Below are 22,870 nucleotides of genomic sequence, written 5' to 3' on the forward strand. Positions count from 1 at the left end.
TATATATATATATATTTTAAAATAAACACTATTCATACCTCCTTCGTAAACAAACTAGCCTGCCCATAAGATCTCGTATATCTCTATACTTATAAATACGTTGCCAAACGTATAATTTTCACTTGAGTGGGTGTGTTTGTCTGATGTTTGAATTTTGAATTGGAATTTGAATAGTAAAAATTTGAAATTTGAATAGTTATACGATGTGATATAAATAGGTGTTGATGTAAAATTTTGAATGTAAAATTGATTTTTTAGTATAATATAAAAAATGAAAAATAGGTGTTTGATTTAATATTTTTTTAGAGGAAAAAATAAAATAAATAGTATATTTGGAGAGGAATCCGAAACAAACACACCCTAACATCATCTTAAATACACATTCCTTCTTACATAACATCGCACAAGCTACTATTACCAAAATTTTCCAAAACAAAGTCTACATAATCGTATACAAAAAAACGACTTAGCTCGTTCAAATAGAACACATTACTCCTTGATAATAGTTTGGGAAGTCCACTTGACATGGATATTGAGCTTCCCGGCTTCCGTTCCGTCGATATGAATGCAATCGGAGTATTCGCCTTCGAGTATAGCCCGAGTTAGCGTCAACACGCATCTCCCCATATAGTCCTGCTCAATCGATCATTCGAGTTGGTCAAGAATTCCCCAAAAAAAAAAAATCTCGAATCAATCTACTATACCCTCAGTCCTAGTTAATTTGTTTCATTTAGCTTAAGAACGAAATTTTAGGTACTGTATAAAAATAAATAATTAAAAAGTACATTAATTTAACAAAAATAATTATAGATTTAAGATTAAAATGACAAAAAGTGGACAAATCAAATGGAACAGAAAGAGTATTTTGCTACCGTTACCTTGCCAAATGTGTCGTGATCGTACACCTCCATGAGGAGGAGCTCCCGCAGCCCGTCCTCCACGACAAAGTCGAATGTTTGGTTCCATATCGGGTTCAATGTGTCCGTCAAAACCTGCAAGTATGCAAAAGATAAATGATATCCGCTAAATCTATTATTTCCTGGTCTATTTCATTTTTTTTCTATAAAACGTCAGGGTTTAAGTCGATGACCCTATAGTTTTAAGTTAAGTTCTATACTATTAGGTCATTCTTTACAGGAAAATCGTGAATGTCTTGTATAGGCTTACTCTCGTCTTGTACTTGATTTGCGACTTTCTCATGGTGAGTACCACGAAAGGATCCGACTTCCCCATAAAATCCGTCGCCGGAAGGTCCTCCGCGGAGACCACCGTCACCGAAAGAACACCCCGATGAATAATTTCCTTCTTTGTATGATTATTCGGTCCGGACTTTTGTGGACGGTGCGCCTCAACTCCATCGTCAGACGCCATTGTTGTCGATGTTCCTTGTTTTTCCAACGCCGTCGACGATGATCCTCGCCTATGCGCCTTCTCCGACGACGATGCCCCTTGTTTAAGGGCCTTCTCGAGCGACGTCAATCGGAAGTCTGGGTCGAACGAGCTCGTGAACACGGTATCGGCGCTCAATGGTCGATATAGAAGCTCCAAATGAACCTACATTGCAAAGGTAACAAACTTTTAGTTCTATCGAATCACCGAGCTTTCGCGTTTAGTTCGATAAGTTTTTGTCACCCGGCCGATGTTTTTCTTGCCCCGTTGTACGTCGAGATCCTTCACTAGGTTCATCCACATGTCCTTCACCTTCCCCGGCTCGAGCGAGCTCAGCGCCACTTGGCAGCACCCAATAAGCTCGGCTGCTTGAATCCCCTCGTCGTCGTAAACCTTAACCGTCAAGTGCTGAGTCGTGCAGTCCTCGACTTCGAACTCGAAGTGCTCGTTCCATATCGGGTGGCTCTCGTTGTTCTAATCATTATAACAATAAGCAAAACGATCTGAGTGAACATTGTCAAAACATTATAACGACACGATAAATCGACACATCTAGAGAAGTAGTTATGTTCTTACAATCACTTTACTCGTCCTCGTTCTATCGCGCAACGGTCGAACGTATAACTTCGCGAAGGGATCGGATTTCCCGATTATGTCCTTGTTTTCGAGCTCCTTCGCTTCGATGAGCTTCACATCGAGCATCCCGACGGTCTTTACCTCGAGGTAGCTGTCGACAACAACGTAAACATGATTCTCCAAGAACATCGATCATTTCGACAAAGCGCGACGATGAGGTTTTAGCTCACCTATAATCCCCGGGTATTATTGGTACGATTTTTCGAACCGGCCACGTGATGGAGTCCTCGATAGCGTCCCGTATCGTATCCTATACACGCCGACGGAGGTTAAACGACGCACGGCATTGCATTTCGTTCGATTTCGATCACCTACCTCGAGGGCGTCGGATATCCCCGGGATCGCTTTTATGTCGCCGCCGATCACTTTGAAGGTGAAGTCGAGTTTTCTCTGCATCGATAACACATTGTAATACAACATATACACAGACAGAAGATCATACATTTAGTGTACTAACTTTTTCGCGCAACGAGTAGCAGATCGCGCCAAAACACGGGAACTCGCTGACCAATGGCTTGAACATCAGCCTGAATACGCCGGTGAACCCGATGTCTTTCACCTACGATCGCGCAGACGCAAACCTCAGTCGATCGATCGATTATTCGATAGCTCGATTCGACTAGTCGAACGAATTTTCGACGGATTTGTACCTGTACTGGCAATGCCACTCCAACTCTAGTCTTGATGTCCAAAACAATGTTTGGATTTCCATCCCATTGCAAGTCAAGTTCCATTACTATCTCTTTAGATTGTCCGTCTCCTTCGACAATGCAAACTCCTGCGTCGAAAAATCGCGCCGCGCGATGATGTTAATTACCTATACATTTTCAAGAAGTCGCAGTCGAATACTCACCTGTGAATTGCGGCGCGACGGTTCCTAATGTTAAAGCGGAGAACTTGAGAGAAGCCAGGATAGCCGGTCTGTATTGCTCGAGTATTGGCTCGACCGAGTTTCTTATAATCTCCGACGCTGCCTACGAATGAAGGCGCGCAACACATCAGAAAACGAAGAAACTAGGCGTGGATTTTACGCGAAAGCTTTACGAATGTAACGGCTATGAAAAGAAAAGGCGACGAACCTGGTCGACATAAGGCCATATTTTTTGAAGGTGGTTATTAAGCCAATTCAACTGAAAAAAATGTCGAAAGTTCGTATTAGAGATATACATCACAAGTTTAAGGCCGAAAATAATAATGCAGAGGAAATGCAGCTCAACTTTTGTCTCTCTGAAAACACGACCCACGACGGGTAATATTTTTCCGGCAGAAGTTTGCGCGAATCTTGGACCGTCATCCTCGCGAGCGCCGCTATCGCGGCAGCCTACGACACAATCGATTCGACGAAAAAGACAAAAAAAAAAAAAACAGAGGCTTTAAACCATGAATCTAAGGCAATGATGAAGAATAATTCGATGAAAATACCAAATCGATTCGAGTTTTGGATCTGGTGTTCTGATAACGTACGAATCCGATCATCAGCCCGAATCCGATGGCAAAACCAAGAAAGCAGCCGAGAAATAATCCCATGGCGATCGACGGTGGTGGTGGTGGTGGCGGCGGCGGTGGTGGTTGGGAATTGAACGAATTCCAGAAATAGCAGAAAAGATCGAAAAAGAAGAAGCGATCCAGAAATGGCAGCAGTGATGGAAGAACAGCAGCTTGCAAACGGTATTACCGGTCAAATGGTGACGTGTCCTTCATCGTTTAACGCCACGTGTAATTTGATGGCTATTTCATGCCAATGTTGCGGTATGTGTTATTAGGCCATCCGCATCAATGAAACCACAGTGAGTTTATTCCATCACTCTCTTCTCCTCCACGTCATATTCTCTTTGCCACGTTATCGTAAAAATTCATATCATTTTATATCCACATAAAAGAAACCCATTTACACAAATTTTCATTTTTTTTTCTATATTATTAAATTATTAATTTTTAAAATAATTTAAAAAATAATAAATTTATCTAATATACATATTTCTTAATATTTATTTAATAATTTAATTTATATGTTATAACAAATATTTATTAATATGATTATTATTATTATGTTCATATTTTAATTTTTAAAAATATTTATTATTAATTGATTATATTTAATTAAAAATTTTATTAAATAAAAATATGTCAATATTTATTATAATAAATTAATTATATTTAAATAAAAATATATATATTCAATATTAATATTATTTTATAAAAAAATAAAAATTTATGTAATATAAAAAATATTAATATATAATTTAAATAAACTACATAAAAAATTAATAGAAAAATATATTAAATTTTTTTTTGCCACGTATCCCAATTTAATTGGGACATGCGGCAATATTAAATGCAGCAATTTGAATAGGGTTTAGGGTAAATGACGTGGGGGTTTCTAACCCCAGGAGAAACCCCGATGTGGATGCCCTTATTATTGTAATTTGAATGTTTATTGGATTTTGAATTTGATTTTTTTAAAACAAATACTATATATATATATATATATAAATGTAGGTTTTTTCTCTATCATTTTTTCAATATATATAATATATTATATTCTATAATTTCATAACAAAATTTTTTATATATTACATACATAATTCTATATACCTCGTTTAACAAAAAATATATATATTTCTAACCAATGCCTGTCATTCGACTGTGAAGATGTTAGAACTCTACGATCAATGTACTAGGGCATACCAAGCTATACAATACGTATAAATCTCCGACGACTCCAGGTCTTTTTCTCACACATAATTCATCTAGTGTGATTGTCGGACTTAATTTGCAGATTATTAAGTTCGACAATAAATTTACCCAGAACGTATTCGAAAAGTAACAGTTACAAGTTTTCTTATAATAAGAAAAAAAAAGAAAAAGTAACAAGTCTCGAAATCAAACCAAAACTCAAAATTGAAAATTAGGCTAGCCATCCCAAAGTCGGTAAGGGCTAGCATCCGGGTCAATCCGGTAGTGCATGTCGGTTCGCTAGGTAATCCGCAGTAGATTACCTTTGCGGTATATGTGAATAATCTTTTATTTAACATATTTAAAAGTAAATTGAATATTCAAAATGATAATTTATAGGCTATGACCAATTCTCCGGTTCGTCCTGTACTTGTGATCCGCTACCAGGAGCAAAATTACAATAGCTAAATGATATATGCACCCAATTTTCCGGTTCAATCTAATAAAGCATGCAGGCATTGTTTTTGCTCCAAGTTTTATATTCTTTGTTAGTTTTGAGATTTGCATTTTAAGTTAATGTTAATTTTGTGATTGATCTTGGCCAACTCAATTATATTTACGATACGAAGGTAGCTTGTTTTTTGTTGCCTAAGTTTCACTAAATCAAAATACCCACGCTCAGCACCGTGTTGACAGCACACCACAACACACGTGTGTTGTTAGACAATACAAGGTATTACTGCCGACAGCACATCGTATGTATTTATATAATACAAATACAGCACATGAACTTCCAGCACACCACGTATTGTTATACAACGCACTTGTAATTATGAACCAGCAATATGAAAACAACACATGAGCTATCAGCACATGCTATAGTCTTATACAACATAAATACTAATTGATTTCATCACACTACATATTGTTATACATTACACTTATAATTATGAACCAATAACACTATTTTTATTATACGCAACATATGTTGTGTATAATAAGACGATGTGATATTTGTATATATTACGGGTGCTGATTTGAACTAATTTTTTCAATTCAGCACCCTAACCGTTCCCTTAACAAGTGAATTGGAGTTTTGGAGCTATTAACAACAAGGGTTGAATGTACATGGAAATTCAAGTATGTAAAGAAAATAGCACAATTATCATAATAGTATAAATGAAAATTGCAAAAATCATATCTTCTATTCCCAAGCTAGAGTACCATCCAACATCTGTTTACATTGATTGTTGTTACGGTGCTAAATACAAACAACATATATATATATATATATATACATATACTATAAGTTAGCAATATATAGTTCGTAATAATACAATACAAATGCAACAAATAAACTAACATCACGCGTTAATAATCTATGTAAGCACATAAAATATATTCATATAGCACACTTATACAGGGTCATGAGCCCCCTAACCCTTATGAATTCCATTCTATCAAATTGATATGTTATTGTAAATATTACTATAATGTATAACCAAGACTAAAGATTTCGACAATCAATCGATAGTCCATTGCACTTGATGCCTAAAAGTTGAAGTGAAAATAGCCTTGCAACTAAATGAACTCTTTCAAATATGCCATTAGAAAAGCTACCAATCATAATAACATCTTATGAATCAACCTTGAGGCATTCCAACAGTTCCAACAAAATGGCAAGAAAAAACACTATATCACTGCAGCAGCATATATCTCAGCCTAGCCCAGCCCGGCCGCGGCACAGCCACCACTAGTCGCCCGACAGAAGATTATTGTTACTATTATCAGTTCTAGTGATTAAACCAAGGGCTAACACTACCACCGCTATTCAAATTCACGTTCACATTCCCATTACTATGGATCCCGACACCATTTGGAACCAGAGACGAAGGTAATCCAACAGCCACGGGAGGAGGGGGGCTGGGAGAAGGATACGCACCATGAGTGTGGGAACCTACCAGAGGGCTCCCAACCGGGCTTCCTTTACGTTGTTGGATGGCGTGCACTTGCCTCAGCCCTTCCTCGTGGATTCGGGCTATGGTCTCCAGCTCCTTCATCGATAAAGCTTCCAAGCCAGCGCCATATAGTGGAGCATGCCGCGTCATTTCGTCCTGGAGTTGACCCTCCAGATGACATATGTATTGCTGCAACAGAAATTACAAAGATATAGATCAAAATCTAGTCAAAGATTAGTTGTTTCATCGGCTAAATCATATTCAACATTCAGGAACTGAAGAAATCTGCTATTTTTCATCAAAAGTGGGATTAAGGATAAAGTAGTACCTCGCACGTCTGCAGTCTGGATTCCATTCCATCAATATATGCCTCACATCGAGCAATCTGTTCCTCCTTCTCGCGTTTCTCTCCTTCTGTTTCTCCTACTGTTTGCGTCAGCCGCCGGACTTCGTCCTCTAGTGATTTTCTTAACTCCTCTCGGCTCACATTTTCTGTTGCAAATCTTTTCAACTCTTCATCAAACCTTTTGCGTGCTGCTTCGGCACTCTTTAGCCTCTCGGTTAGAACATTTTTCTCCTTCAATACTCTCTGAAATATTCACAAATGCAATAATCAGATCTGATACTAAAGGAAGGAGATGCAATGTTGCAGCCAATTTGTTTTTAAATCTCCTTATTCACAAATCAGTCAATCTTTTCATATAGTCATTATAATTAACACCCTGGCTGTTGATAAATGATCGAACCTTCAATTCATCACGTTTTCGAGATTTCAACTGAGAGAGCTGTGCTTCTGCGTCATGTAGACGATCCTGAAGAGTTTTCTTCTCAGCAATAAGCTTTGTAATTTCATCATCCCTTTCAGAACGCACCCACTCAAGTTGATTCTCGATTTCTTGCATCTGCTCTGTAAGTTCTTTTCTTTCCCGAGCAAACCGATCCATCTCTGCCTTCATTTCAGACTGGCAAGCCATGTAACAAAAGCATCATAAATTATGTAAAAGTTTAGAAAAAATATATATCATTTTCCACACAAAAGCAAACTAGATAATACACATATATATAGGTACAAAAAAAGAATCTATTTAACAAACAAAATCTAATTATCCAACCCTGGTAATCCTCATATATATTTTAATTAATATTATTTAGATTTGGTGGTTATTATTCAACCATACATACTAAATTAGTTGTTATTATTTGTGTTTATCCTAGTACGTGTTTAATTGTAAAGTTTTGGATTTGTATTTATCCTAAGGGTGTGTTTAGTCGTAAAGTTTTGGTTTTGAGTTTTAATTTTGAATAGTAAAATTTTGAAATAAAATAATTGTTTGATGTGATATAAATATGTATTGATGTGATGTTTTAAATGTAAAATTAATTTTTTTCTGTAATATAATAAAAGATAAATATATGTCTTGATTTGATGTTTTTGGAGGAAAATATTTTTGGAATAGTAAAATCAACCTCAAAATCTCACATGTAAACACACTGTTTGGAGGATTTTTTTGAAGATTTTTACTATTCACTATATTTTTTTCCTCAAAAAAACATCATATCAAATCAAGTACTTTTTTTTTATATTATACTAAAAATTAATTTTACATTAAAAAATCACATCAACACCTATTTGTATAACATTATACAACTATTTTTAATTCAAAATTTTTACTATTCAAAATCCAAACCCAAAACAAACAAACGATATTTCTCACAAAATGTAATACTAATTATATCAAGATATGAATCTAGGGAATAATCTAACAAATTCTCATAATAGTGATCTTTGTAAATCACTTATAGAGGAAAACCATTACCTTGAGACGGCTATTAGTTGCCTCAGATTCACTAAGCCTCCGAGATAAAGCAGCTTTTTCTTTAGATATACAGGAAACTTCAGCCTTTTTCTCTTCACGAATGCGAGCAATATCATCTTCATAGGCACATAACTGATGCCAAAGTTCGGCTCGATCAACATTTGCAATATCAGCAGCCTCCCTCATCATTCTAAGAACTGGTTTTACTGTTTCCTGATCCTGGCACGCTAAGGTAGCTAAAATTTCCAAGTCTATGTCGCGATTCGCATCAGTAGTTGAAGCATGATCAACAAGTCGCTTTAACATTCTTAATCTATGAGACTCATCCGCAAACTGTTTGAACAACATACCATAAAGGGCCTTCACAAATCCTTTGACCCGAGAATCTCTTGAAAGAGCCAATGTCTCAGCAAGACTAAGTACCAAAGTGAAATAATCTTGATGTGCTCTCACTTGTTCAACAGATTCTCCTTCGACAACTATATCGGGCTGATGAAGATTCTCAGCAACATACTGTGAAGTCAAATTCAATTGTCCAGAAAGACATCTTTCCAAGGTCACTGCTACAGACTGAGGAAAAAAAGCCCCACGAGCTATAGCTCTCTCAAAAGTTTGGGCAGCTTCAACCATTAGACAAGGTATGGCTAACATTTCGATTAAAATATAGATATCGGAAAACTGAGAACTATCATGAGAAGTTTCATCTTCACCGGATTGTAATCTTTGAGTTGTCGATCCGCTTTCACCAAATACAAAAAGCCCGCAATGGTTTGGCGAGAAATTATCAACAATATAATCGCTATCAATATCCCGAAGAATAGATTCAGCAATATCAGCACAATTATTTACAGTCCGACTTAGATAATCTAAGACACATGGAGAGACATCCGTACCCAATTTCTTTAATCTGGTTCGCACTGCCCGTACCTGCAGCAGGAGGCCAACAAACTTCAATGACTTGGAAAAACAAGCAGAGAAAGAAATCAGAAAGATAATAATAACACACTAGTATCTCTGATTCTAGCTTACGGCATCTGGAAGATGTTGACAATTTAGTGCAGCTTTAAATATGAAATCCACTGTGGCTGCAAGAGGTTCATCATTAGAATATTCCAAAAGTTCCAATGACTGAAAAAGAACACGCTCCCATACTTCACTGCTGCACTCCAACTGACTAAGAGCCCCAAAAACCTAGGAAAACAAAAGGCAATTGAATATTACATAAATGTCATCTAACATGCACAAACTCAAGTATGCAAACAAAGCAACAAGATGCAAATTTTTCTATTTCTTACCGGCAAGCGTAATGTAGGTTCTGCGTCAGCCTTCAAGAGACGATCTAAAAGGGAACAAGCAATGATAGGATGTTCTGACAGCTCAACTAATTTTGGCACTAGTGCAACTATGTCTGGTTGAAGATGCTTTGGAGCTTTATCTAATACGAGGGAAGTTTTTTGAGCAGATTGAGGTCGCCTTCGTGGCTCAGGACAACCTTGGGGGACAGCTCCATCAAGAGCTCTCAAAGAGTCCACAATCAATCCAAGAAGCTCCTCTGACTGCTCTGGCCAATTAGTCTAAATCAAATGTTACCTAAATCAGTTCATAAACCAAGATTAAGAGTCTTCACTAATTTAGATCATATGGAAATATACCTTGCACCGAAGTGAGGGGTTTTCCAGTGAAACAGCAGATGTCTCAGGTGGACAAATAGGCTGTCCTGGAACTGCTTTGGTATTTATGCAAGTCTCATTCAGATCAGAGCTTTGTACAGCTGATACATTTGCAGATTCTCCCACTCCTAGGTCTAATCTCTCCTCTATCGTGAGTGCTGCGGGTTCGGTCGCTCCATTATTTCCATCAGATTCCAGAGGACTAACTGCACCACTGCCATCTATGGAAGGTTTGGAGCTAATATCAGAGGAATCATCACCTGAAATCCCCTCAGAAGGTTGGCAACACTCAACCATTATATCTAAAAGTAAATCAATTATTGCTTTTTGCAAAACTTTGACTCCCATCAGCAAATTTATCAAACTAGGAGATGATCCATCACTCTTATTAGTCTTTTTGCCATCACTGCAGCTAGATATTTTTGTTGGAAGCAGCAATCTCTTTACTTTCGCAGGGTCATCAAGATATACTCGCAGTCCAGTCAGGAAACCAGCTATTGCTCCAGCATCCATGAGCAGTTTCTCTCTACATGTAACCTGGGGCTGGGAAGAATTATCTCCATAAGTGAGGTGAAACCCTGCCCTGGATAACAGGTTCCTGAATATGTCTTCATCATCACCACTTAGACCTTCACTATCATCGGAATCAATGAGTTCATCAGGGTCTGTTGTCAGAGCATCTTGATCATCTTCAGAAGCTAAAACCTGACCACAAAAAAACAATAAAGAGAAAGTTAGTACAGGAACATTGCATAAAAGCGTATTAAATCAGGGCATAAATGAGAGAATGGTGATTATGTGACTGTCAAAATCATAGTTCTACACCAAATGAAAATAGAAAGTCATACATTGAAATGAATATCTTGTACAGACTTATTTCAGAATCATAAGTGAAACCTTCACAATATATATGTGTATATATATATATCGGATTGTAAGCAAGGAAAAGTCCTGAATCTAATATGCATCAACTCATTATCAAGAAATCAGATACTCAGGTTATAGGGGGCAAGAACATAGTAGTCAATCTCGAATAGCATTAAATAAAAGTCAACCTCTAAAATGCTACAGCAGAATGGTCATCTCAAAAATTAAAAATATAACTATAGAAGTTATTATATATGTAAAAGTACAATAAAATTGCATAAGAAAAATTTATAAATTAATCTCATAACTATCATTCAAACCATAAAATATCAGAAAAATAGATAGTCATAGTTACTAGATAGTTACATAAGCAAAAATAATTAAATCACTATTATTTTGATAAATAGATAATCAAAATTAAATTAGATTCCAAGTATGATAAATACTTTTCTTCCTTGTTTTCATCTTCCCCCTACTACTCTTGTATAGATACTTCTCTGCTTCTCCTCTTCGTCTTCATTCATTTTTCCGTACTCTTGTATAAATATACAGTCTTACATATAAAAACAAACATAGAACTTTTTCCGCTACTGCATAAATACAACATCGCAGAGCAGAGGATGCGGCAGACTGGAGCACGCTATTGACAACCGCAAGAATCAAGAATTTTGAAATTTGAAGGCATATCCATTTCTGAATGGAACAAAAGAGATTAGCACGGCCATGTTCTTCACTTCGTCGTTGAAACTAGCATTTTGGTTGAGGTCAGAAACAATACATGTTAAATTGTTATCATAATACATAAGGGCATAAGAGTAAAGGTGCAACAGAAGTTCCGTTGGCCAGAACGCAAAACCTATCAAAGACAAAAAGAGACCTGAGCAACATAAATTTTCTTCATATGTAAAGCCAGAATAAACAAGACCACATCTTTGTTTAGAAAAAGAATGAATTCCACTGGTCCAATGCAAATATGCAATACAGGTAACACTTAGGCAATTATGAAGACTAGCAGATCCAGAGAAATAGTTTGGCTGACTAACCTCCAAGTCCGAAAACTCAAACCATGGGCAGCAGTCCAGGATCTCACAAGCAAACACAACTGTGTCACGCATAATAAATCCTGAATCGGCTTCTAACATGTCAGATACCTTCATAAATTGGAGAACAGAATTGTTCCATGTCTTTGTACAAATGGAAGACTCCTTCCAAACTGTTTTAGATGGAGTTTTTTGATTCACTATAGCCATCCTGTATCTGACCCAGAAGTTTTTCTCGGAGTCACTTCCAACTGATTGGTCACTCTCCAAATATATACATATAGTATCAAAAGACTCGTATACTCCTGCACAACCAAAGGGAGCAGCAAAAAATTAGAATGAAACATCCAATGTTATAAATAGCTGCTGCAACAGTTAGAATGTAAAAATAGAAGCGGTTAATGAGTCACCCACCAATCCGAAGCTCACATCCACTAGCTTGAAAGAACTTGCTAAATATTTTTCTAGTCTCCATTATTTCCTTGAAGGACAAAAAATTCTCCACTTTCCATGTGAATGAAATCTTCTTCTCATCTCCCTCCGACTGAGAAGATGTATCACCTGAACTAGATGCTTGGTCATTAAAATCCTGAATTATGGATGTTTCTTTCAATATAAGAACCTCAGCAGTGAAGACAACAGTATCCTGAACAAGAAATCCCGAATCCTGGTCAAAAAGGCTAGTAAGTGTCACAAACTCTCTCCAACCCCAATCCTTTGCCGCCTTGGAGTAACGGTTTTGAGATTCCTTTGTAACAGATTTTTCTTCCATTCTTTGGTTCAAAACTGCCAAGCGATGGCTCACAAAACAACTCCAATCATTGCCATTTGCTCGAGAGTCTGTCACCTCAAGAAACACTGATAGGTGGCACGGAGGCTGAGACTGCCCTGATACCAGCAAGCATGAATAAGTGATTGTAAGGTCAGAAGCATAAATTGGACGCGAGCAAATCTCATATTAATTTAAAAGCACCTTCACCAGAAATTGATTCTAAAGCTAATATTCAAAATCCCTACATCCATTTCTTCATCCTGTTCATTTCCTATGTACATTTCCAATATATGATGCAATATGTTATACTGAGACACATCATATCCACAAACATACATTTCTTCTTTTAACAATTTAAATCCTTAATTTATATAATAAATACATCAACTCAATCGACAAGTGCACCTCAACATATATAGCAGACTACAGTCTAACAATGACAATGCCCAACTGCTTCTTCCTAAAACATTTAATCATAATTAGGCCAACAGCAAAAATCGATAGTGCAATTGATCAACCTCACAACAAGAAGCATGAGAAGCTTTACTATTGCCCGCATTGTAATTACATCATTTGATTGAAATAAGCCTTATACTTACCTCAACATTACATAAAGGGTTAAACTGTAGTTAGATTTAGTAGCTTTCACACATTTGATACAAATCTAAATCTTTCCGTCTCAAGATAGAAAGGTGTAATTGATCAACCTCACAACAATAAGCATAAGCAACTTAACTACAGTCCGCATTGATCAGTAAGGTTACGATGTATAATTACATACTTTGATTGCAATAAGTCTTATATTTATCTCAACATTTCATAAGGGATTCAACTGTAACTACATTTAGTAGATTTCACACGTTTTATGCAAGTCTAAATCTTTTCATCTTGAGATCAGAGAATAAGATATCTTCTATACAGTGAAAATTTTCCAAGTAACTGGCAACAGAACTTCACATTTCACTGACACAGTATCATCCCATTTAATATTTCATTTCCTAAAAAGGGTCAACAACTCTATTCTTTTGACATAAATAGTATAAAGCTTTTCGTGACGTAATGAACACAGAAACCCACTTAAATACACTAACAGAAAAGCAGAGAATGCATAGCACATGAAAACAAAATAGTGAAATCGGGCTAATGAAACATATGATTCACAAAGAGGACTATAAGAAATGCCAGTATAAATCCTTAACATATTTCCTTATCTAAGCCTCTTCAATTGTGCCTACAAGTGTTACGACGTACCTCTAGGGTAAACAATGAGGCGACAATCCCGATTTCCAATCTGAAACCTCCTACTCTTAATGCAAAGCCCAGTAATTTTCCTCTTTTTCAAAAGATCCTTCAACCTGGTAAAATTCTCAATTCTCCATGTAAACTTTCCCATATAACTATCAGACTTCCTCTGATTCCCCCCATTTCTTCCACCTACAAGTGTGCCACTCTTGGAGAAACTGCTCAGCTCCTTAATAACATGGAAAGATGTGCTGAAAACAGCAGTGTCGTCCACCAAGAATCCCGCCTCAGGCCCCAAGAAATCCGACATTTTCATATAGTCATTCCAGCCCAAACTTGTGTTGTCTCCGCTCTTATTGTCTGCCGCAAAGCGGCCATAGCTATCCCGGTGCACGGGGTTCCCATTACCCGGTTTCTGCTTCTGATTCAACACTGACATCCTAAACAAACACCAGCAACTCCTATCCGTTGTCAGTGAGTTCTTCTCAGTGTCCTTGCTCTCCAAACACATAGACAGATACTCCACACCATTGACGACACTCTGGTACACACTAATGCGCAAGTTACACTCCCCAGCTGGGAAAACAGGGCTCATTATTTTCTGAGTTTTTATCATCTCCTTAAACAAGGTGAAATTATGCACTTTCCAAGTGAACTTCCCACTCAAGACGTCCCCAACCACAGGGCCAATAACGCCTCCTCCGCCCGTCACAGACGCATTATTCGACTGCAAATCGTGATTGTCGCGCGAGAAGGAAAAGGACTCGTGAAGAATCAATATATCGGCGGTGATGAGAATGCAGTCATTGGATGAGTGGAGGAAGCCAATCCTGGGGTCTAGAAGAGAATTGAGAGAGGCGAAATCGCACCATCCATGGGACTTCTTCTTGGAGGAGAATCGATGCCAGCTGTCCCTGTGCACGCACTTGGACGGGTCCGAAAGATTATCAATGGCAAGACGATAACTTGCGAAGCAATCCCACTTAGAGGAAGCTGTGTTTCGCGGGTCGATAATCTGTAGATAAATAGAGAGATAGCCCGGGAGCGCCTGGGAATCCCCTTTAGGGTAAATCAGCAGGCGGCAATCGAAACCCCCGACTTCGAAGTATTTACTCCAGAGTGCCCGCGATTTGATTCTTGGGAAATTGGCGATAGTCCATTTGCAGACGGCGGAATAATCGGTCCTCCGGTCGACGACGACGGAGTCGGAGGAGGCGGTGGAGGCGAGGGAGGGGGAGGCATCGCGCAGCGGATCCTCGACGGGCATGGAGGGGGGCTTGTCCGATGCACGATGGGAGGCGAGCGGCACTGCCAGGGAGGTGAAGGCGGCGTCGGAGGAGGAGACGGCGACGTCGTTCTGGGATTGTTGATGGTGTTTCATCGCCCCCGATGGGAAGGAAACAGACAGATGACGGACGATACGGGAGGGATATGGCAAGAAAATGGAATGGGCTCTCTCTCTCTCTCTCTGTATGTGTGTATGTATCTGTGTGTGTGTTTGCTGCCTGCCCTGCCTGCCTGCAGTTAGGTTTTGCTTTGCTTTGGGGTGTATTCGTCTACCTTCGCCTCTTCTCCTCTCCTTCTCTTCTCAATTCTCATCTCCTCTTTCTTGATTTTATCATTTCTTTATTGTTTTTTATTTTTTTATCTGCATTTCTTTATATTCTTGTTACCTATTTTACAATTGATTATTACGTAATATATATTATGTCTAATTTTGTTGGGTCAATTATCTCGACAAATATATTGTCTAGTTCTCAATTTTATTTTTGTTTTCTTTTATGTGTATTTCATAATTTCTTATTTATAAATTTTACATTCTTTCAAAACGACAGTTATATTTGTTTTTGACGTGTTTAAAAATAACTGATTTTAATAATAATTAATGTATTTTGAGTTAAATGATAAATTCATCTTTCTGAATTTAACTGTAATTGAATGATATTTGTGCAAATATATGTAGTTAAAAAAGTATGTGCAATAGATAAAATAGATAGTTATTAAATTCAGATTGATCTCATGTTGAATTAACTCTGACTGAACCAATCAAAACTATTCATTTTAATTATACTTTTTTATTTTAAAATTATTGATACAAGATTTAGGGTAGGATTACACCTCAACATATGATCTGGGACCTTTCTAAACAATGATTCAGATTGATCTGAATTAACTATGGTTAAATCCAATCAAAATCATTCATTTTAATTATAATTTTTAATCTTAAAATTATTGATACAAGATTTAGGGTCAGGATTAAGCTCAACAGATGATCTGAGGCTTTTGAATTAACTATGGTTAAATCCAATCAAAATCATTCATTTTAATTATAATTTTTAATCTTAAAATTATTGATACAAGATTTAGGGTCAGGATTAAGCTCAACAGATGATCTGAGGCTTTTCTAAATAATGCTTCAGTTTCATGTTGACCCGGTACATAATAATACAATATACAACACAATATATTATTGATTTCAACCCATTAAATATATATTTACTTCGTCCCTTAACAAACTATTTATTTTTCTATTTTGCTCCGCTAGATAACTAAGTATTCATTTTTTTTAAGTAACTGTACTATATACCTAACATTACAAATACCTTTACGACTTACAATATATTACACGAATGTCATTACCTTTACATCATACAATACAAAATTATTTTAATCACTTTTACTTTATTCTTATTGCATGTCAATATAATACTAATATACTTTAAACTATGTGAAAAAAATAAACAGATACTTACTTGAGAGACAAATGAAGTATATACAATACAATAAAGTATATACAATACAACATAATATATAACTATACAACTCATACTTCTATATAATACAGTATACAATACAATACACTATTGATTTCAACCCACTAAATATATATATACAAGACAATATAATATATAACTACAACTCATATTTTTATATAATACAGCTATGTGTTTTGCCACATGAAAAATAGGTTGTTTGTTTTAATCTTTTGTACTGATTTGGCAACTGCCCTAAATAATTTTTCCTCTACTAAATTTATTCCTATTTCTCTTTTAAATATGTTCATGAAATTTATTACATTACTAATTTTAGCAAAATAAAAAAATGAACATGTAACTATTACTCAACTATTTATATACGCTTCGGTATAGCAATTATGCCTTAAATGTCAGCCTTGTGCTAATTTTCTCCAAAAACACATAATGAATACCATAAAGCTTCAATCTTTAGTGCAGATAGCATCGTTCTCTTAAAATAAGAGTTATGTGCTATCTGTTTGTTTTTCAAACCGATGTTCTAGAAAAGTATATACGTTGTTGTACATAAATATGTTTAGTGTTCTACAAAAATATGTTAATGTTCTATATAAATACGTCTCATGCTATAAAGAAGTATTCTATAAAGTATATATTGTGCTCTATAAAGTATATATCTTGTGCTATTTGAACTTTTGATTGATGCTATCAAAACAATTGAACGATATTTTCTAAGAACTTGAACGATGTTGTAAGATCACAATAAGGTGAGCTTGATTTTTTTAAATCAGCATTGTAGACAAAAAATTGTGTTATTTTTAATAAATATAAACTTTGTACAAATTATATTTAATTTGGATTTAAAGCGGGTCATATTCTCTAGTTTGGTCATTTGATTCTCTTTACGGGTCGATTTGTTTTTCAACTTGGATTTGAATGGCTTCTTTAATTCGAAGAGATTTGGCCTTCGATTTGGCTTTGCCGGATTTTGGAGGGCTTTGGTCTATGTGCGGGCGATTTGATCGTCGACTTTAGATTAATGTTTTCTTTAGATAATCCGAGACTTTCATCTTTGGTTTGTCTTTGTTGGCTTTTGGAGAGCTTTGGTCTCCGTGTGGGCGATTTGATCGTCGGCTTTGGATTTGATGTCTTCTTTGGATGATCCAAGGCTTTGATCTTTGGTTTGGCTTTGCCGGATTTTGGAGGGCTTTGATCTTTAATGTAGTTTGTTGGCGGATTTGAGCTTTGATTTGACTTTGTCGACTTTTGAAGGGCTTTGGTCTCCATGTAGACGAATTTGATCATTAGCTTTGAATTTGATATCTTCTTTGGACGATCCGAGACTTTGATCTGTGAGGAGGTGGATTTGGTGCTCTGTAACAATTTGGCGGCGTGTCCATTTGACTTTTGGATCGAAGAGGGCCAGGTTGATGGTTTTGACGAAGAACGCGACGAACGTCTTAAAACTTTGGGATGAACTTTGGAGGCTCTTTCTTGGCTTTGACGAATTCTTCAACGGCTTTTGGAGCTTTGATCCTTCGGCTTGGGCATACGACGAAGAACGTTAACTCCATCAATTCGTTAACCAATATTGGATCATTTGTCCAAATAAATGACTTTCGACGAAAAACGTTTCAAATGGCACGGAAAACATGAAAAACAATATAGAGAGAGTCTAAAGATTTACCCATTTGCTTAAATCCTACATGTAACTTAGGTGTGTCAAATGAATTGGTTATGACCTCTATTTATAGGGAATGGGTGGTCTCGGCTTCCTTTTTTAATGATGTCATGTGGTGCATTCTGATTGGCCAATATGAAGATTTTATAATCTTTCATTTTTCATCGGATGTCGTTTTTCATTCTTGAAAGATTTGATTATGCGTCTTCCTCTCTCGCCGAGATCTTTATATCATTTCCTTTTTTGGAAGATATTAATTTAAATACTTCCTTTATTGACGAGATTAATTTATTTTGTTGTCAAATTTATTATGACTCTATTTATAAACGTGATATTTGTATGATATATTCTTTAAACAGATTTTTGCGTTAATGGCTGATATTTATTCTACAAAATTTAACACATATGCATAATTAAATATCACACATTTATTATATCATAATTTTATGTTCTTCCAATATATATGATATTTAATTCAATTTAGGCATTTAATTTGTAATGCCTACAAGCACCATAACTGACACCATTTATTTAAAATTTATTCATAACAAATGTCCTTTATTACCGTCTCTCTTTATTTTTTAACTAAATTTCTAAAAATATCTTCAATATTTTTTATTACTTTTCTCACTTTATTAATAAAATATTTATTTTTTAAATTTCTATGTCGGACCCTAAATGTGTTATTTTACGAAACGGATGGAATATTGTATTTATACTTTTGTCAGCCAATTATCCAAAAAGTTATATTTACGTAAATAGTTTTTAATTACATTGTTTGTTTTTCCAAATAATAACAAAGGATGAAAATAGGTAAATTAATACAATAAAAATGAAAATTTTCAGATTACATGAGAACTCTTGCATATGGTTACACCAAGAAAACAAAACATGTACTAGTGCGATTATATGTAAATCACAAAATTGGATTGTCCCCTGAAAATTTTCTTTACCAAAAGTTCTTTATTTGTACAAATTGAACAAAAGATTCATAAAAAGAATAACAGAACCATGGAAATAATGAAGTTGAATACTGAGAATGTTTTATATTGTAAACTCCTTCAACGTAAATGATAAAAATAAGGTAAAATAGCATAAAATCCCCTTGTAGTTTGTTGAATTTGCTGAAAAATCCATTTGGTTTTAAAACTCCATGAAACGATCCGTAAAACCTCCATTCTATTAGGACTTAACTGAGAGTGTATGTAACGCGCTTCAAATGCGATTTTTATCCGGAAAGTAATCAACATCTCTATGAAGTTACTAAAATAACCCTCCGAGCACTTTCTCTTCTTCCCATTCTCTCTACTCTCCTCTCTCCTTCCCCTTCTTTTATTCGTTGATTCGAACACATAAAGTGATAAATATCTGGTTCACACCGCTGGTTCTTGAACTTGGTGTGTTTGAAGAGGAATTGGGGAAGAATAAGGAAGAAAAAAAATTGAGAAAAAAAAACAGAAAAAAAGAAATGGTGGGCTTGAAGAAGAATAGGGGAAGGAGAAGAAAAAGAAAAAGAACTGGTGCACCTAAAGAAAATTGAAGAAGAATAAAGAAAAAAGAGATTGGAAAAAAAGAAAAAAAAGAACCTGGTTCGTCTGAAGAAGAATTGGAGAAGGAGTTGAATGAAGAAAATAGGGGAAAAAAAGAAAAAAAATTAACCTATTCACCTGAAGAAGAATTGGGGAAGCAAAATGAAGAAAAAAAAATTGGAAAAAAAAACAAAGAAAGAATCTGATTCGTTGAAGAAAAAAATTGAAAAAAAAAAATAAAAAATAATCTCTTCACTTGAAGAAGAATTGAGAAAAAAGAAGGAAAAAAAATAATAATAATGAGAGTGAATGTCTGGAAGGAGAATAAACAAGAAAATGAGAGTGGATGTTTGAAAAGAAAAAATATGAGAGGTAAAGTAAATTAGAAAAAATATAAATAATGACATAACTTTAAATATGATAAAATTTAATGTTTGTTATTAGAATTTAGAGGGGATGAGCGAGTGTGCAACATTTTATAATCAGATTTTTTGGAATTTTAGAATGACAGGGGATTTTCAGTGAATTCGAAAAACCACAAACATATATTTTTACTATTTTGCCTGAAAATAATGAGTTCTATCATTTGGCCCAAAGAAAAATTTATTATATCAATCAAATTTATACAATTAAATATAACTTCAATAATGAACTATAAAAAAACTTCACACTAATTACAAAAATCAAATTCTAAGTGCAAAAGATCTAACAACAAACAATTATTTCAAAACACCAATGAATAAGATTCAAGAACTCAAATAAATAAGTTAGTAAAAATTCCACAATACCAAAAAATATCAAAGATAATGAAAATTGTTGATCAAAATCAAGTTAAATAAATCATTTCTTACTTTTGATCATCTAGGATATATGAATTGATATTGTACTTCCAAATATCCTCTCCAAAAACCAATTCTACAAATAAAGACATAATATAAAGCTATTTACTCTTATAGGGTGCGTATGTTTGAGGATTGGATTTTAAATACATTATTTATTCTATTTTTTTTTTCAAAAATATCAAATTAAACACCTATTTCTTATTTTTTATATTATACTAAAATTAATTTTATATTCAAAACATTGCATCAACCCTATTTATATCACAACAATACGTCAGCAGTAACTATGAACTCAATATTTGTAGTAGATAAGTTACTTTTCTTTTTGTCATTTATGCTTAAATAACTGAGCAATGTATTATTATATTTCAAAATTTATCCAAATATTATTATATTTTTTACTTTCATATTGTAATTGTCTATATTTCTTTGTTACTCTTTATTTCTGTCATTCAAATATATTTCTATTTCTTATCATAAAAAATAATTATGTTTTCTTTTTAGCAAGAAAAATATCATATTTTTATATTTTTTCTTTGCTATAAAAAATTTCTATTTTTAACCATTTTTTAAAATAACTTGTGCCCGTTAAATAAATATAAATTTAAATAACGGAAGAACTACTATTTATTTTGAGATGTTTCCGAATTTTTGCAATTTAACTTACTTTACACTCATTTTATTATTATTATTATTTCTACAAGTTACAATTAAAATCATCACAAATAAAAAATAAAACCAAAATTATACTCCTTATGTTCCATATACGATGACCTTTTAGTTAGGTACAAGGTTATTTAGTTAATGTATATTATTAGTTATTAATAAGAATACATTATTATATTATTTTATTATTGTTGGTATTTTAAATATTTCAAGTATTATATTCCAACAAAGTATATGCAACATGAATATTATTTTATAGTGAATAAATTTTTTTATAATACAAGTAGATTAAAAAAATACATGTAATTATTTATAATTAACATAAACTAATTTTATAAAAAATGTGAAGTTTTAAATATAAATAATTTTAATATTTATTTAATTGAAGAAGAAGATAGAAATAAAAGGATTTTGAATGTGTTATACTCACAAGAAATTTAATCAAATTGATAAGTATATTTAACATGAATAAATTTATTAAAAATAAAAACAAGTCATCTTTTATTGGATAGACAAAAAAAAAAAAAATGATCATATATAATGAAACAGATGGAATATTACCTAAAAAGTTATGCCTAAAACAAAATTAGAAATTATTTTTGAAAAAATATAGTAAAAAAAAAAAATAGTAGTAATTATTTTCAGTACTCTCTCCGTCCTGTCCAGATAACATTTTATTTTATTTTTTTCTCTTGAAAGATGATTCATTTTTACCATTTTAATAAATTTATTTATTTTAAACATATTTAATAAATATGAATTAATTTAATTAAAATTTTAATATCTTACACATGAGATCCACTCAATTTTTTTTTTTTTATTTGTATAGCTCTTTTTAATAAATAAATATTTTTATTTATATCATTTTTTAATGTATATATTATATTGAATAGTATAATCTAGTATTATAATTATAGTTTTATTTTTTATTTTTTAAAGTTAAGAATGTAATAAAAAATAAAATATAAATTTTTTAAAATAAATTTAATATTTTTTTATTGAAAAATGAATTTAATAAAAATACGTGCATAAATTCATATATAATTTTTATTTAATAAATTGTTTACTTAAATATTAAATAATTTATATAATTTTTTTATTAAATACAAAGTAGTATAATATATAGAAAATATATTTTTAAAAAATATATATTATATAATTTTATAATTAAAATAATAAATTAATTGATCGTCAGAGAGAAATTTTAAGCATAGTTCTACAATCTAAGGGAAAAAAACAAGATAGATTCTTAACTACCGGTATGAGATGGCAAAAAGAGAAAATATAAAAACATTCTCCGTACTCCTGTATTGTATTTTTGTTTTTAATATA

At 34.0% G+C, this 22,870-nt stretch overlaps 2 protein-coding genes across 4 annotated transcripts; both read right to left on the reverse strand.

Annotated features, from left to right (window-relative positions):
- Positions 1-373: 373 nt before the first annotated feature.
- LOC127255806 (synaptotagmin-5-like) lies at positions 374-3,570 on the reverse strand. 2 transcript variants are annotated; one of them, XM_051281547.1, is made up of 13 exons: positions 3,448-3,570; positions 3,244-3,346; positions 3,105-3,157; positions 2,879-2,999; positions 2,676-2,803; positions 2,483-2,584; positions 2,341-2,415; positions 2,196-2,275; positions 1,966-2,116; positions 1,633-1,863; positions 1,168-1,554; positions 879-992; positions 374-633 (listed from the first exon to the last, which is right to left on the reverse strand). In XM_051281547.1, exons 1-13 carry the CDS (start codon positions 3,550-3,552, stop codon positions 490-492), a joined length of 1,794 nt encoding a protein of 597 aa, XP_051137504.1. In that variant the 5' UTR covers positions 3,553-3,570; the 3' UTR covers positions 374-489. The 2 variants fall into 2 exon arrangements, with proteins under 2 accessions (XP_051137504.1, XP_051137503.1); XM_051281546.1 differs by lacking the exon at positions 3,448-3,570 and having other exon boundaries at positions 2,879-2,995; positions 3,105-3,252.
- Positions 3,571-6,259: 2,689 nt separating this feature from the next.
- LOC127255534 (uncharacterized) lies at positions 6,260-15,666 on the reverse strand. 2 transcript variants are annotated; one of them, XM_051281108.1, is made up of 10 exons: positions 14,077-15,666; positions 12,468-12,941; positions 12,057-12,358; positions 10,129-10,851; positions 9,772-10,032; positions 9,506-9,667; positions 8,477-9,403; positions 7,406-7,621; positions 6,988-7,248; positions 6,260-6,848 (listed from the first exon to the last, which is right to left on the reverse strand). In XM_051281108.1, the coding sequence occupies exons 1-10, from the start codon at positions 15,446-15,448 to the stop codon at positions 6,495-6,497; spliced, it is 5,052 nt and encodes a 1,683-aa protein (XP_051137065.1). In that variant the 5' UTR covers positions 15,449-15,666; the 3' UTR covers positions 6,260-6,494. The 2 variants fall into 2 exon arrangements, with proteins under 2 accessions (XP_051137065.1, XP_051137064.1); XM_051281107.1 differs by having other exon boundaries at positions 9,772-10,050.
- Positions 15,667-22,870: the final 7,204 nt, after the last annotated feature.

The sequence above is a fragment of the Andrographis paniculata genome, unplaced genomic scaffold, assembly GCF_009805555.1.
Source record: "Andrographis paniculata isolate CXL003 unplaced genomic scaffold, ASM980555v1 Contig54END, whole genome shotgun sequence".
In the NCBI taxonomy this organism is placed as follows: domain Eukaryota; kingdom Viridiplantae; phylum Streptophyta; class Magnoliopsida; order Lamiales; family Acanthaceae; genus Andrographis; species Andrographis paniculata.